This window comes from Pinus tabuliformis, chromosome 9 (genome assembly GCF_031772625.1).
Source record: "Pinus tabuliformis cultivar Carrire ecotype Pingquan chromosome 9, CPIR1, whole genome shotgun sequence".
In the NCBI taxonomy this organism is placed as follows: Eukaryota; Viridiplantae; Streptophyta; class Pinopsida; order Pinales; family Pinaceae; genus Pinus; species Pinus tabuliformis.
In genome coordinates this window covers 1,346,476,695-1,346,491,079 of record NC_142307.1, presented here as the reverse complement: position 1 = coordinate 1,346,491,079, position 14,385 = coordinate 1,346,476,695, and the positions used below count along the sequence as shown (strand labels likewise).

The 14,385-nt window shown below is 41.2% G+C and overlaps 1 protein-coding gene across 6 annotated transcripts in view; it reads right to left on the bottom strand.

Moving 5' to 3' along the window:
• LOC149153497 (uncharacterized) overlaps positions 1 to 12,212 on the bottom strand; it is a 746,732-nt gene extending 734,520 nt beyond the window's left edge. Inside the window, exons 1-3 of one of the 6 annotated variants that reach the window (XM_089440789.1) lie at positions 11,963 to 12,207; positions 11,911 to 11,932; positions 11,691 to 11,787 (exon numbers count right to left, since the gene is read on the bottom strand). In XM_089440789.1, the coding sequence (XP_089296915.1) occupies positions 11,691 to 11,787; positions 11,911 to 11,932; positions 11,963 to 11,972 (129 nt within the window). In that variant the 5' untranslated portion in view covers positions 11,973 to 12,207. Of the gene's footprint in view, positions 1 to 11,690; positions 11,788 to 11,910 lie in introns of those variants that run through there. The other 5 variants (XM_089440793.1, XM_089440790.1, XM_089440791.1 and 2 more) reach the window with 5 other exon arrangements.
• Positions 12,213 to 14,385: the final 2,173 nt, after the last annotated feature.

The window sequence follows — 14,385 nt, the reverse complement described above, 5'->3', positions numbered from 1 at the left end:
GGCCGGATTCGAAACTCTATCAAGGCATCTGCCTTCCCGCTCCTCAGATCGGTAGGGGAAAAAAGCCTTCAGAATCATCCGCAGCTTTCCAGATTCAAATCAGGCTTCTTTCAGGAAAAACTATGCTTCAATGGGTTTGCCAGGCGGATCCAGTGCGGAATCTCAAGCATGCATTGGACATCAAATTGGGAATCCCTTCGGCAGACCAACGGCTTCTCTACCAAGGTAAACATCTTGAGGATCTCTTTCCTATTTCTTTTTATGGCATTGAGAAAGACGCATCTATTATCCTTTCCCTTCGTCTTAGAGGAGGAGCTGGGGGAGAGCCTTCCTCAGCTAAGGTTTTTTCGTACAAAGATGCAGTCCATGGCAAGCAGGCTGAAAAGACAGAGCCACCAATACAGACTTCACCCAAGCCCTTTTTGGTTGACAAAGTGGAGGAGATCCCATCAGTTGAAATCTCCTACCCTGATCTTGAAGACGAAACCCAGAAATTTGCTGAAAGAGCCATCATCTGCAGATTCAATGGGCTCTGGCCGCGCTCACAGGATCTTTATGACTAGATCAAAGACAACTGGACTGATCGTTGCAAGGTTTATTTCTGTGCAAAAGGATATTTCATAGTGTTGTTCGATGACCTAGAGCATTGCTACAATGCCCTAGACGAAGGCCCTTGGTTCATGGGTTCAGCTGGTCTCTTCCTAACTCCATGGTTTCCCGACTTTGACCCAGCTTCAGCAGTCATCACCAAGGCTCCGGTATGGATCAGGCTTCCAAATCTCCCAGTTCACCTGTGGCGTACAGAAGTATACAGGCAAATAGGCAATGCCTTGGGTAGCTTTTGGAAGGGAGACTACCAGAGAGAGAGGCAGGGTCTCTATACATACGCCAGAGTTTGTGTGGAGCTTGATTTAAGTAAGGGACTGCCAGAGTACATCAATCTCAAGATCAAGGATGCTATCTGGACCCAGTTTCTAGAGTACGAGAACACTGCCTTCAGATGTCGTCATTGTCACCAAACAGGGCACCTACATATCTCTTGCCCATCGCTGTCAGCAAGAGCAAAAAAGGGCCTCTTTGCTCATACTAAGCCCAAGCGTTGGGCCCCCTGCCCACCGCCGCCAACCGGAAGCTCCAGCCCCCCTAGTATGGAAAAGGTTCCAAGTATGGAAAAGGAGGAAAATCAGTCAGAACCAGATCAGATGCCGCAGACGATGGATCCGCCCACGAACATTATGGAGCACACCCATGTCTCAGCAAATTCCCAGAAACGTCCCCATGAGACTTCCTCCTCTGACTCAGAGAAGGAGTCCCCAATGATAGAGAACTCCAGTCTCCAAGTTGTTCTTGCCCATCCTCCTCATGAGGGCTGGACAAAAGTTAACAAAAAGAAAGGGAAAAAACATTGTGGTGTAATCACTGTCCCGCTGGGGTAACAGCCTGACAGTTAGTATTTGCTATCGAATCTTCAGGTGTAGCAGAGTTTGTTTCTTCCTTCCGAGACCGAGGTTGGTGAATTTATCATTTCCGGTCTGTCGGCCTTTTGTCTTTCCTGTAGCTCAGTGATTGTATCTCTCTTCCGGGACCGAAGTTGATGTATCTATCATTTCCGGTCTGACGGTCTTTTGCCTTTCCTGTTTGTACCATATTGATTTTTCTTAATAGATTTAGTCTTTACCGAGAAAAAAAAAATAATTGTTTGTGAACTTTATTTATCTTCTTATGTTTCTTTATTAAATATTTTCATCAAACAATTATCAAGAGCAGAAATAGTAAAGACAGTGGACATAGAAACTAGGGTCCAAGCCAGGGAAAAACCCCTCCAAGGGGAAAACCCAGAAAATCTCCTCTTCTTATAGAATCTACTTCAAATGAGAAAACCCAGACCCAAAACCCTAGACCAAGTCCTCCAAGCACCAAGTCAGCCCTCCAAGAAGCCCTTCCAATTAGATCAGAGATCAACCAAATCAACAAGGATCAATTTTGCTCCAACCAGCTTCAACTTCGGCCAGCTTCGACCTGCAACTTCTGCTCTGTAATAGCTGCAAAAACCCTATATTTTTCACACGTGTGAGAGAAAATGGCCCAAAAACATATTTTCTTACTTCTTCTTGATTTCTCCTTGCTTCAAAGACTTTCGCTCTGGCTTTCTCTTTGTGTTCCCAGCTTCAAATCAAACTTCTTCTTGGGAGAGATTGATTTGGTGCTAAATGAGGTCGATGTTGCTTCTATTTATACACATTTGTGGGGTTTGAATACCCTATTTTAGGCCGACTTCTCATTGTCAGAGCCGACTTGTCCTTGGAGGGTCATAGAACTTTCTAGACTCAAAATCAATATCTTTTACATGTTGCAACTTGCCCAATAGGGTCTTATACAATTAACACGACTCTCTTGACTGAAGAAAAATATTCTTTTGACAGGACAAACCCTAGAAGCATGAAGAACATGCTTTACCTAGATGACCATCAAAATGGAGCATGAAACCCATGCTCAAAAATAATATTTTTCTTTCTTTTGTTTCTTCTAACATAAGATATACATAATGATTTGAGTGTATTGACAAATATGAAGAACAAAACTAGTTAAATTTTCCAACACTCCCTCCTAACTAGGGAGGTATTCATAATTGTACACTTGGTACAAGGTTATTCTCAAACTGAAGAGTTCTCATAAGAAGAGTTGAATTGGTAAGCCATCTTTAAGCATCATTGTTACAACCAGCATTGTCAACATAGTAAGGCCTTAACTTGACAAGCTCTTTCTTATACAAGAGCATAATGTTGGGAGGCTTTACGTGAGATACCACACTACCTCTTCAAGGCACATACCCCATCCAAATGTTCACTAGGTATGTCCTTTTAGGACTATTCTTATCTTGGATTCCCAATCCTCAAATAATATTGGTCCTCTTTGACCACTCTTGTCTTGGATACCTGTCCAATCCTCAAAGAGTGTCGGTCCATTTCCTATCTTGGATTTTTCTATCCTCAAGGAAATCACAAATGCTTATCCAATCCTCCATTCTCCATTCTCCCTTCATGGCCTTCACTTAGACTTACGGTTGTTAGTCTTGGTCAAGTGCATGACACATGAAGGAGAGAATACAAATGTGATGTTCATCATCACTCCCTCTCAACCAGAGAGTAGATCCCCATTCCCTTTTGATTAGGAACAGATCCTTGCTTCTATTTAATTGTTCAAGGAGACTTCTTTTACTCCATCTTAAGCATAGAGAAGATTCCTGCGCTTCATTTCAATTGGGAAGTCATAACCACAAGCTCTTTAGCTTGTCTTCATAAGTGTATCTGCTACCAATTCTTTATGGAGATAGTTGCATGGCTCCCTCTTTCCTTTTGTATCTAATCATATTGAGCTTCTTCATGCCTAGATATTATGAAATCATCCTCTTCCTTCAATCTTGTGACAGGGTTCAAGCCATCAAATTTGCATATCACTTTCCTCTAGTCATCATCAATGAAGGCATTATATTGAGCCTTATCAAACTTCAAGTTAGTCATAGCTCCCTCTAAACATGAAAGTGATCTTTGTTGATGTAGAAACATGAAAATCGGGTTATCTTCTTACACTGTTACCTTTTAATTTCAAGATGATGATATGAACATCTTGAGTTCACAGTCCTTTAAGGATTACTGGAAATAGTTACTCAATCCATATGTTCTTTGAATCGAGTACAATACCAATAGTTGAACTTGCCTCAACTGTCATCATGTATTCTTGCCACATCTTTCTAGGAAGCGAAAAAATATGTTAACCAGATAACCAATACAAAATATTAAATATCATATTTACCTTATCATGATGGCCCTTTTCATCAAAGTATTTACTTATTTGAATCCTTCGATTCGAGATCAACATCCTTCGCATGATTCATTTGCACATTGTACAAGAATCCTTTTCCATTGCATCCATTTCAATCAAGGTGCCCATGGATTGAACTTGATTACCAAGCTACAATATCTTCCTTGGAGTTGTCATTGTTAACTCCCTTTCTTTCTTTCGGAAACTATACTTGATGTTGATCAATATTATTGTATTTATGCCATGCAATCTTTGTGAGAGAGTCTTGATCTCCATTCATGTCAAATTTCTTCTTTCGAGCATCATGCACCCATATAGAAGACTTACCGAGCACACTTCTATATCCAACTCTTTTTGCAAGATCCTTGTAGAAATGAACCTTACCCTAGAGAAGAGTTACTTACAATATGCATACCTTTGCTTCCATACAATCTTTTAGCCATCCTTTCTTAAATGAACTTGCTTCTTATACCTGTCAAAGATAGGTTCCTTCTCCCAAGAAAGACTTTCATTATGCCTTTCATATTGCAATTTTGACCATCTGCATTACTTCATCCTTCAAGAGTATTGTTTCCATACTAGATGGAATATATACCAGTCATAATGTTGCTTCCAAGAATCTTCCAAAATGATGATTCTTATAGGATCTTGATGATCCCTCTTTGCAAAATGACTACCTCTAACATGATGTTAGAAAATGCTTGGATGAACAATAATATGCAATATGGTTCCAATCTTCTCATTCTCTTTAAACTAGATGATCTTTCCCAAAGCAAATTAAACAAGTAGATTCTAATTTTTCTACTATCATGTGCTTCTATCTATGATGCCATGTCTTTACAAAAATCAAGACTTCTACTTAGAGAATGCAACTATACATGCTACTCTACTTTCTATAAATTTCATAAGGAACCTAACAGTGATGGAGCTTCCTTCAATGGTAAAGATCCTTGGAATCTTCTCCTTTCAGCTTCTTCTCAAGTTCTCCCTTTTCTTCGGCTATATGAGCTTCATTTCTTTCCTTTCTTTTGTTGTCCAATTTATTGTTTGGACAATCCCTTTCAAAGTGTCCATACTCATTGCATCCAAAGCATTGAATCTTATACATATTTGTTTTCTTCTTGGACTTTCCAAACTTTCCTTTCTTTAGCTTCTTGGTCCTTGCAATAAAGGCTTGAGACCTTTCATTTGATTCAGTGTCATCCTTTGCCTTGATCCTAGATTCTTCCAAGATACATTGAGCCCATAATTCATCAAAAGGTGTGGTATCTTTCTTTGAGTAGATGCTAGTTGCAAAACTACTCCAATCAAGTGGCAAGGCATTTAGTACACAGATAGTCATTTCAGAGTCTTAAATAGTCTCCCCAAGCCTTTGCAACTAGTCTCTTATTTGTGACATCTTCATTAGATAGGTGGCTATTGTGAAAATGCAAAAATCCCACCTGAATCAACTACTGCAGCAATTGATTAAACTTCTCCTATTTGTTAATTACTGAAACAAATTATTTACTGCTTCCTACAGCAAATATCGAAGCTAACACACTGCAGCCTACACCAATTAAATAATATGCCCAAAACATGAACAGAACAATAGAGAAAGATACAACACAAGTGACACAATTATTTTTGGATAAATGTCCACAGAAAAACCCAATGTGGGAAAACCGGTGCAGTAGCTCTGAGGGTTTTATATTATTAAGCAGTAGTTTATGAATACAACTTTGGATGCCCTTTCAGCAATCCAATTACGGAGAAAATAAACAGGCGGAAAAACTTAGTGAGATTACCTCACTCTACTCGGCAATTCCCGGTTGTTCCGACAGCTGAACCAACTGTCCCCGGCTATCTCTGCATTGGCCCTGCGTCAGCCTCAGAAGGCTCTGCGTCAACTCAACTAGGAAACGTTTTCCCTCTGGAGCAGTTTCCAACCCTCCCGGCTCAGAAATGTCAGCGCCCTCAGCAAACTCGGACTTCCGCGCTAAACACTGCACAGCTTCTGTGCGATCCCTCTTGGCTCAGCGTCAAGCTCTGCGTGGGCCCTTCTGGCCCAGCATTAACCCCTCCTGGGTCTGCGTTGCCTCCTCCTGGTGTCTCTTTGCCTCTTTGTTGTGTATCCTGGGCCCTGGAGAAGATACTCCAACCCAACTATCCCTGCCCCTCACTGCAATAGCCCACTATTGAAAATCTCTCGGTAGCTGCTCTGCTTCAGAAAATCGATTCTCTGAACTCTCTGTGTGTCTTCCAAATGACCCTCAAGCCTCCTTAAATAATCTTCTCATTGACATTCAATGGCCCAAATTAAAAGCTAATCAATGGCTAAGATCATTTATGCTTGATCCTCGTCTTCTTCTAGAATTTACACCCACAATTAGATTAATACCCATTAATTATTTTATTTTCCTAAGTTTAGACTTAGGGTCCAATTAAAAATAATTAATTATTTTAATAAAACTGTTTTTGGGCGGAATTTCCTAAAACGCTTTTTGGGTTCTTTGGAATACATGTGCCCAAGCCTCCCTGCAAAATTTGAGACTTAGAACACATCCGATGCCAGCAGAAATCAACACTCCCCCTTAGAGAGGAACGTGCTCTGGATATGCAACCTGCTGAAGCATCACTCTGTTCTGTAACATCTCCCTCTGCGCTGCTGATGTTTGACATGTTGTCCACCAACCACTGCGCAAATGTTGAATCTATACTGCTGCTGACCCTGCCACTGTCAACACTGCATCCATACTGCAACTCCCTCTGAATATTTGGATCTGTGTTGTTGTTGGCACTGCCACTGCCAATTGCCTCTACACTGCAAATTGTTGCTGCTACTGCATCAGCAACGGAAAAACATCCCAAATTACTGAACTAACTGTGTTCAACATGATACCATGTGAATGTTGGAGCCTGACTGCTGCTAGTCTCTGCGCTAACTCTCTAAATCTTCTGCGATGTTGCTAACCTCTGCTCTGTGCCATCTGCATGGCTACCAACTCTGCCCTGCGTTGTTTAGTCTCTGGCGCTCCTAGCCACTGCAACTATCTCTCCGACACTCCTCGGCATCATCTGACACTAGTCCATCTTGCTACTTCTGATCTAGGCTCTCGTAGCAAGGAATTGATCCGAGAGATGGGCTCCTCAAGGATCCTACCCATCTGTAGCTCTTTCGAACTACAGCTCCAAATCAGCCCACCTCCCTCCTGGAGGTATCTCAGTTGTCATGGCAAACTCCTCCTCGATCTTCGCGGGTGCAGCCTTCCGATCGTGCTTCTCATCGTTGTCCTTCATTTTGAGAGGACACTGTGTTGCGTAGTGACCCATTTCACCACACCTGAAGCACTTTATCTTCGAGACGTCCTTCTTCCGCCTCCACTACTCCTGCTGCCCCTCTGATGCAAGAGTTGCATTCTCCTCCTCCTTCTTGGGTTTCGACCCACCACTGTTGCTTCCGCTAAGCTTACACTTGACTAGATCTCTCCTCAACTCCTCTTGCTTAAGAGTTGCCCACATCTCATCCCGATTCGGCAAAGTCGCCCTACTCAAGATACTCTGAACAAAGACTTGCCACTCATCTGAGACATAATTAAGGGCCAGTCTAACCAACTCGGAATCTTGAGGTGTAGACCGCACAGCTGATAACTCAACTCGAGTCTCTTGAAGCTTGCTGAGGAACAGACCCACTTGCTCCCCCTTCTACATCTATGCAAATCCCAGTTTTTGCTCTAAGTACATCTTTCGTTGCTCGAAAGATCCTTGATATAGCATAGACAACGCATCCCACATCTCCTTAGCAATCCCTCTACTAGCGATGTGACAAACAACATGATCCTTCACTCCATCGAGGATCATTCTTTTTGCCTTTGCCATTTCAGCTCGATACTTCTTCAACGGATCTACATCTGCAAGCACAGCGATCACGTTGTCGACATATGTCTTGAGGCATGTTCATCTAGAAGGAATGACATTCTAGCCTTCCAGATGACATTATTGGAAGCTCCGTCCAACCTATCATGATCCCTCAAGCCACGGGTTTCCATCTCTGCCACAAATGTCGAAAATTTCCTCTTTGCTTCTCACTGTTGTTGCTCAGCCAATGAGGAAACGGACTTCTGTCGGGAAGTCTTTTGAGGAAAAATTCCCTCTTTGTCCTTCTCTTCTGACGTCTTTCTGCCCAGCAAAACGGCCTATAGAAAGGATTGCGTCCCACCAGCTTCTCCTCATGCTGAGGCTTCAACGCTACTCCCTCTACCCCGGCAATCTTTTGAACTGGGAGTCCTTTCTCTCTATCGACTCACTCAGACAGAGACTACCTCGAAAATCAGCCCTCCGGCTAGGACTGCACAAACCCTCCAGGGTTTCGAACTGTTGCCTCCTGTAGCTTTTTCGATCTCCCTCTTCTGCTCAGTGTTGGGTTCTCTAGTACTATTCTTCTTGCTTTACCTGCACTGCCACCGAGCCATCGTGGGCAATGCCAACCGCTATCACTGGGCCACCTTGGGCCATGCGAATCATCAAGGATTGCTAACCACTAGGCACTGCTAACCATCAGGCACTGTTGACCACTAGGCACTGCTAACCATCAGGCACTGTTGACCACTAGGCACTGCTAACCATCGAGAATTGCTAACCACTGGGCACTGCTAACCACTTGGCACTATTGACCATCGAGCATTGTTGACCATTGAGCACTACTAACCATCGGGCACTACTGACCACTGGGCACGGCTAACCATTGGGCTCTGCTGACCACTGGGCACTTTTGACCACTGGGCACTGTTAACCATCGAGCATTGTTGACCATCGGGCATTGCTGACCATTGGGCACTGCTTACCATCGAGCACTATTGACCATTATGGACTGTTGACCATTGGGCACTGCTGACCACTGGGCACTGTTAACCAATACTGCAAGCCATCCACTTGAGCCATGTGAACCACTATTGCAAGCCATGCACCTGGGCCAAGCAAACCAATACTGCGGGCCATCACCTGGGCCATGCAAAACAATACTACGAGCCATCACCTAGGCCAAGCGAACCAATACTGCGAGCCATCACCTGGGTCGAGCAAACCAATACTATGGCTGATGCACCTGGGCCATACAACCAATATTGGGAGCCATCACCTGGGTCGAGTGAACTACAGGCCATTATTGAATCATACCAGAGCGAGATCATTCTATGCCATTACTATGAGAGATGTGAGAACATGTCATAGCCATTGCAGATATATCATTCCAAGAAAAAGGTACCAAGAACGAGATCATACAAATCAAAACCATACGTTATCAAAACAAGACCAGATGTAATCAAAAGCAGAAGTTATGTAACGAGAGTGAAGTCTTGTAACCATATACGAGAGCAAGCCTAATTGATACAAGGAGTGAGACCTCTACAAGTGCGGGAATCCTGTAGCCATATGCGAGACTTGCGGATATAATGCGAGACCTGTAGTTATAATGCAAGAGTGTTGTAGCCATATGCAAGACCAAAGGATATAATGCGTCATACGCAGCGAGAGTCCTGTAGTCATTACAATCATGCCAAAAGCGAAAGATTTGTGCCATACCAAGAGCGAAAGAGAAAACCTATGTAACCGGAAATCTCAGACCAATCTCTGCCATCCGAAGCGCCTTTGGAAGATCATCTCAATGGGATATATATAGTTGTTTCTGTGAAGGGTCGTGACCCTTCGAGGAAGTCGACATGAATCCCTCTTAAGCCAACCTTGAACTTTGGCGAGAGATATTAAGAATTTAAATTCAAATGATCATTTGGATATAAGAGTGTTCATAGTTATTTTCAAAATAAAATTTGTGCCAAGTAATAACAAGTTTCTTCATCCATTTGAATTTTACTTTTGGGGATTAATGGATTTCTCAAGGGAAATTCTTCCCAACGCTATCTCATATTTTAACATTTAAATGGTCATAGGGTACAGTTTTGATGTCATATATCAAAAAAGGGGATCTTGATAAGATTCCTAGAAATACATGATGAAGTTTTGCAGAATATAGATTATGAGATCTATGTTGCAAGTTATAGATGCTCAATCTTGAATCCTATTCCTTACAGTCAAAACAATAGTATTCAAAATCGGCCAACTCGAACAGTAAACTAGTCAAACCGGCTAGTTCATTAGCCCAGGCCATCGAACAGATTGAAAAACCAAGTTATTTGAGCGGACCCCCTAGTTCTTTGGTCTAATCGGGCATAAACTGGTCGGTTTATGACCAAACGGGTCAGTTTCGTCATAAACCCCACAAAATGCGGTTTTGTGAGTTTTGAAGCAGTTGAGGGACAGATGGGGTTGTTTCCCTCAAAAACATGCCCTCCAAGAAAAGAATGCCTCTCCTCTCATTTGCCTCACACATCTCAACCATAGCAACTTTGGCAATCAATCGTAATGTTAAATTCTTAAAATAAAAGTGACATTTCCTTTATCTTTCATTTTCATCATTTTCCTTAAATTTTTAACATTACCATGAAATCACTTAGGATGTTTGAGAGTGGTTTCGACCTCATTGGATTTCATAAGGAGAAACTAGAATTTTAAATTTCACTCAAAATTCAACAGACTTAACGGTTTTCAGGATTTCATGGTTTGTGGGTTTGAAAGGTATTTCTGCATAGGCCTAAGTGTTTAGGCGTGTAGAAGTCGCCCAAAGTCTCCTTAAACGCTTGCTCTAGTGTGAGCAAGTTGCATTTGTAACTTAACCTAAGTTTAACTTGGGAAAAACAAATAATTGTTATGTTGGCTTACTGAACTAAAGAAACATTAGAAAAAGTAAAGCCGAGATCTCAAGTAAGACAAGATCTAATCTCAGTCGTCAATCACTTTGGAGATTAGGGTTAGGGATTTTGCTCGACAAAAAGTTATAAAAGCAAGGCTAAGGAGAGCGAAAGGACACTGCCATAGAGCAGCACAAGGTTGAGAGAGGCGTAAGGATTGCGATACTCTAGTGTGTTGGGTCTGAGGAAGGAGGCAGCCAGGAGATCCAGATCAGCTACGGAGGGCTTGGTCAGTTAGATCAAATCTAGTGTTGTACATGTGTTTCCTCAGTTGGGCCATTATCCCAAGACGAATCCAAATTTATTTTGTTAATGAACCTAGCTGTGCAATTTATCAATAAATCTGCAATCTGCTAGGAATTAAGTGTCTGATTCTAGGTTTGCAGGAAAATTAACAATTTAATTCAGGTGAACAGCAGAGGAGGATGAAGAAATGGGATGTACAATATACTCTGCTGGTTTTTCTTGCTGGAATTGTTAGCGGTGACCGGCAGTAGTCATTTAAAGGAAGCAACCCTCAGTGTACAGCTTCAGTGTTCAAATTTTCAACTCTCAGGAGTCCAATTGTTCACTTACAATTTCAGCTTTTCAATTTCAGTCTTCTTACTTACAGTCTCCACGTCACTAGTGAAGTCGGCAAATCATATTTCATGATTAATTTTCTTAATTCATTCAAAACATTCCCTTTCTTTAAGTACGTACTGACGTCCCCCAGCACCGTGATTTCGAAAAGTGGCTAGCATGCCCATCCTAACGTACCCTGGCCAGTGGCAAGTTAGACATTTAACTAAGTGGAGATAATTAGAAAACGTAAATATGTAAATCCGCTCACGGTGTTTAAACCACAGAACGCCAAAAAATAAATTAAAAAGGTGTTCTTGATATATTTCGATGTCATAAATAAGCATTTACGTAAGGAGCTACATTGAGAGATTTATGCAGAGGAGCCTCCGTTGGCTTTGCCATTATTTAAGCGTAATTCGGCTCTGCCCCGTCTCTCATAATAGAAACAGTTTAACTCTTACCAAGAAAATACAGTCATGTGGTGTTCAAAAAGACTTGGTTTCGGGAAAGAAATAAGCGCACCTCTTCGTATGAGCGCAAGAGCAAACTTAAAAGATTGCGCCTATGCGTAAATAAAAGTCTGCCTTCGATTTCCCGCGTTCCTATTTTCCAGCTCAGTCTTCCCAATCGAACACAATGTAATTCGATAATTAAAATATTTCTCCACCTCTATGGTTTCTCAACAATATCTGCAAAATAAATTCCAGATTTAAAGATTTCGATGTTGAACGCAATACCGTACCTTTTTAGGGGTTTGAGATTAGGGGGTGCAAATATGTCCTGCCGAACAACAGATGTGTCCATCTCTGTATGTCTGTGTCTCCTATTCAACTCTAACCAAAAAGCAGTGTTTATTAGTAGAGGTTTCGAATTGGATGAGATATTAAATCCCCAATGGTGCTATTTCTGGTAATGGGCCAAGCTTGGAAATCGGATGCGGGATTTGAAAGAGTTCAAGCAAGCAGAGCAATGTTCGTATGATAAAACGTTCATATCTTCCGGCCTTCGCCTCAATGTCGTGTAAGACAGCAAAACGACGGGTTATTTGTACACATTCCAAACCCAACATAATTTGTCATTTGACATTAAAAATCTGTATTTTCATAACTATCGTTTTTGTTTTTTATTTACCTTTTTGGTTAATTTAAAACTACTTTCATCGTGGTTCTTTTGAATCTCCAAAACAACACACTTTATAATAGCACAAATGGTAATGGGTGGATTTGAACGCTTTTGACTCTAATTTATAGGGATAAAATTTGCAATGGCTTCATGTGATACATTTTGTGAATATCCTTAATATGTACACTTTTAAACAGAAATAAAAATAAAAAAATAAAAATTTAATGGTTTCATATGGTATCTCTTGTACATATTTTTTTTTGTAGTGGGTGTTAGTTTTTTCATTTCTAAATAATTTATATATATTTTGAAATATTTTAATTAATATAAGTTTAAAGATCATATGTGAAATTGGTAAAATAGTTATGTTTGAGTGAATTTATTATATAGTTTCACTTTAACAAAAACTTTAGTCTTTTATTCATAGATTTTTAAGCAAGTTTGCCAAATGGATTTAGAAGTCCTATTTGTACTTGTATATTTTACTTGGGATTTCATTGAATATATATATATATATATATATATGTTTTTCTTGTTTATAAGTGTATGTGGGTATGTGTATAATCTAGCATGCATACTAATAGATTTATGAGGCATTCCCACACAAATATCTTTACCAATCTAGAAGTTGGTTTGATGATCCAGATTTATGGAGGAACATAACAAGATATAGATATACACATAAACACAGAGATGCGGTAGAAATAAAACGTCATTTCATTAATATCAAAGAATTGAAATATGTTTACATACAGAAATGGAAATAAACTAGCTCCGGCAATGGTAGTTTATCTTTGAGAAGAGATGTGGCGGTTACATGCCACTTAATTGTGTTACAATGGGGTTCAAAGGCCTATTTATTATTGAGAAACAATGGAAAACCCTAAACATCCAAAAACCTAACCCTAGGAGATGAAACGCCAAATTTGTGGGCCCCGTTTGGGTAAATTAGTACATCAACATCTTGGGGTGGTAACTTTTGCATGTGATCTCTGTTTGGCTATCATAATACATCGTTTTGAAGACTTCGAAGAGAGGGCCAAAAACAAACTAATAAATTGTTTGGTACTTTTTCAGTCTCTCTGTTTTCCCTAAAAACGGTTTTTAGTCCCTCAAAACGGCTCTAGAAGTTTAGCACCCGAAAAAACTACTAAAAATAATAAGTTGTGCTACAATTAAGAAAACTGAAAAGAAACAACGATGGGGGTCCAAGCCGAATAGGCGGGTGGCCACCAATACCCACATGGATCAGTCCTCCCCCTTAAGAAGCAATGGTTCACATTGCGTTGAGTGCCTCCATGAGATAGTGAAACTTCTGCTGAACTTGGTCATTGGTGAGCCACTTGCCTTAGTGCAGGAGTTGCCCAGCTTTGACAACCCGATACAGTTGGATCTTCTGCTGTCGAGTGTTCTTGATCTGCCTGTCCATGATCCAATCAGTGGTGACTTGTCCAATGTAGTATGGGTTTAACTTTGTTGGTGTGAGTTGTTCTGCAATGTCTAATGTGTCTAATAATGGTGGAAAGTATGGTTGAAGGCGGTCCACATTGAACAATGGGTGCAGGCGAAAGAATGGTGGAATGATGAGGTCGAAAGCATTGTCCCCTATAGCCTTAGTGATAGTGTAATGCCCATATCAGAGCGAGCGAAGATTGCAGTGGGGCCCAGCAAGGTGCTCCTTCGGCAAATGTAACCAAAATTTGTTGCCCACCTGGAACTTGTGTGGCACCCGATGTTGATCATGACACTGCTTATACTTAGCATTAGCTCTATCCAACATGTCATGGACTTGTTGGCGGATGTGCTAAATGCACTCAATGAAGTTGTTAGCCCTATCAGCTTCGAATTGGACATGAGTCAAATCTGCTTGAGTAGCTACAAATGGTATGGCCACATCAATGGGACATAGTTGCTGGAATTCCAACCCCACCTGAAAGGGGTTGTGGCCAATTGAGTTATGGAGAGCTCTGTTGTAGTTGTGTTGGACATAGGTGAGGCTTTCATCCCATGTACATGGATGCTTTGAGTTGTACATACGCGGAATGTGTACGATCATCCTGTTGACAACCTCTATTTTGCCGTCAGTTTGGGGGTG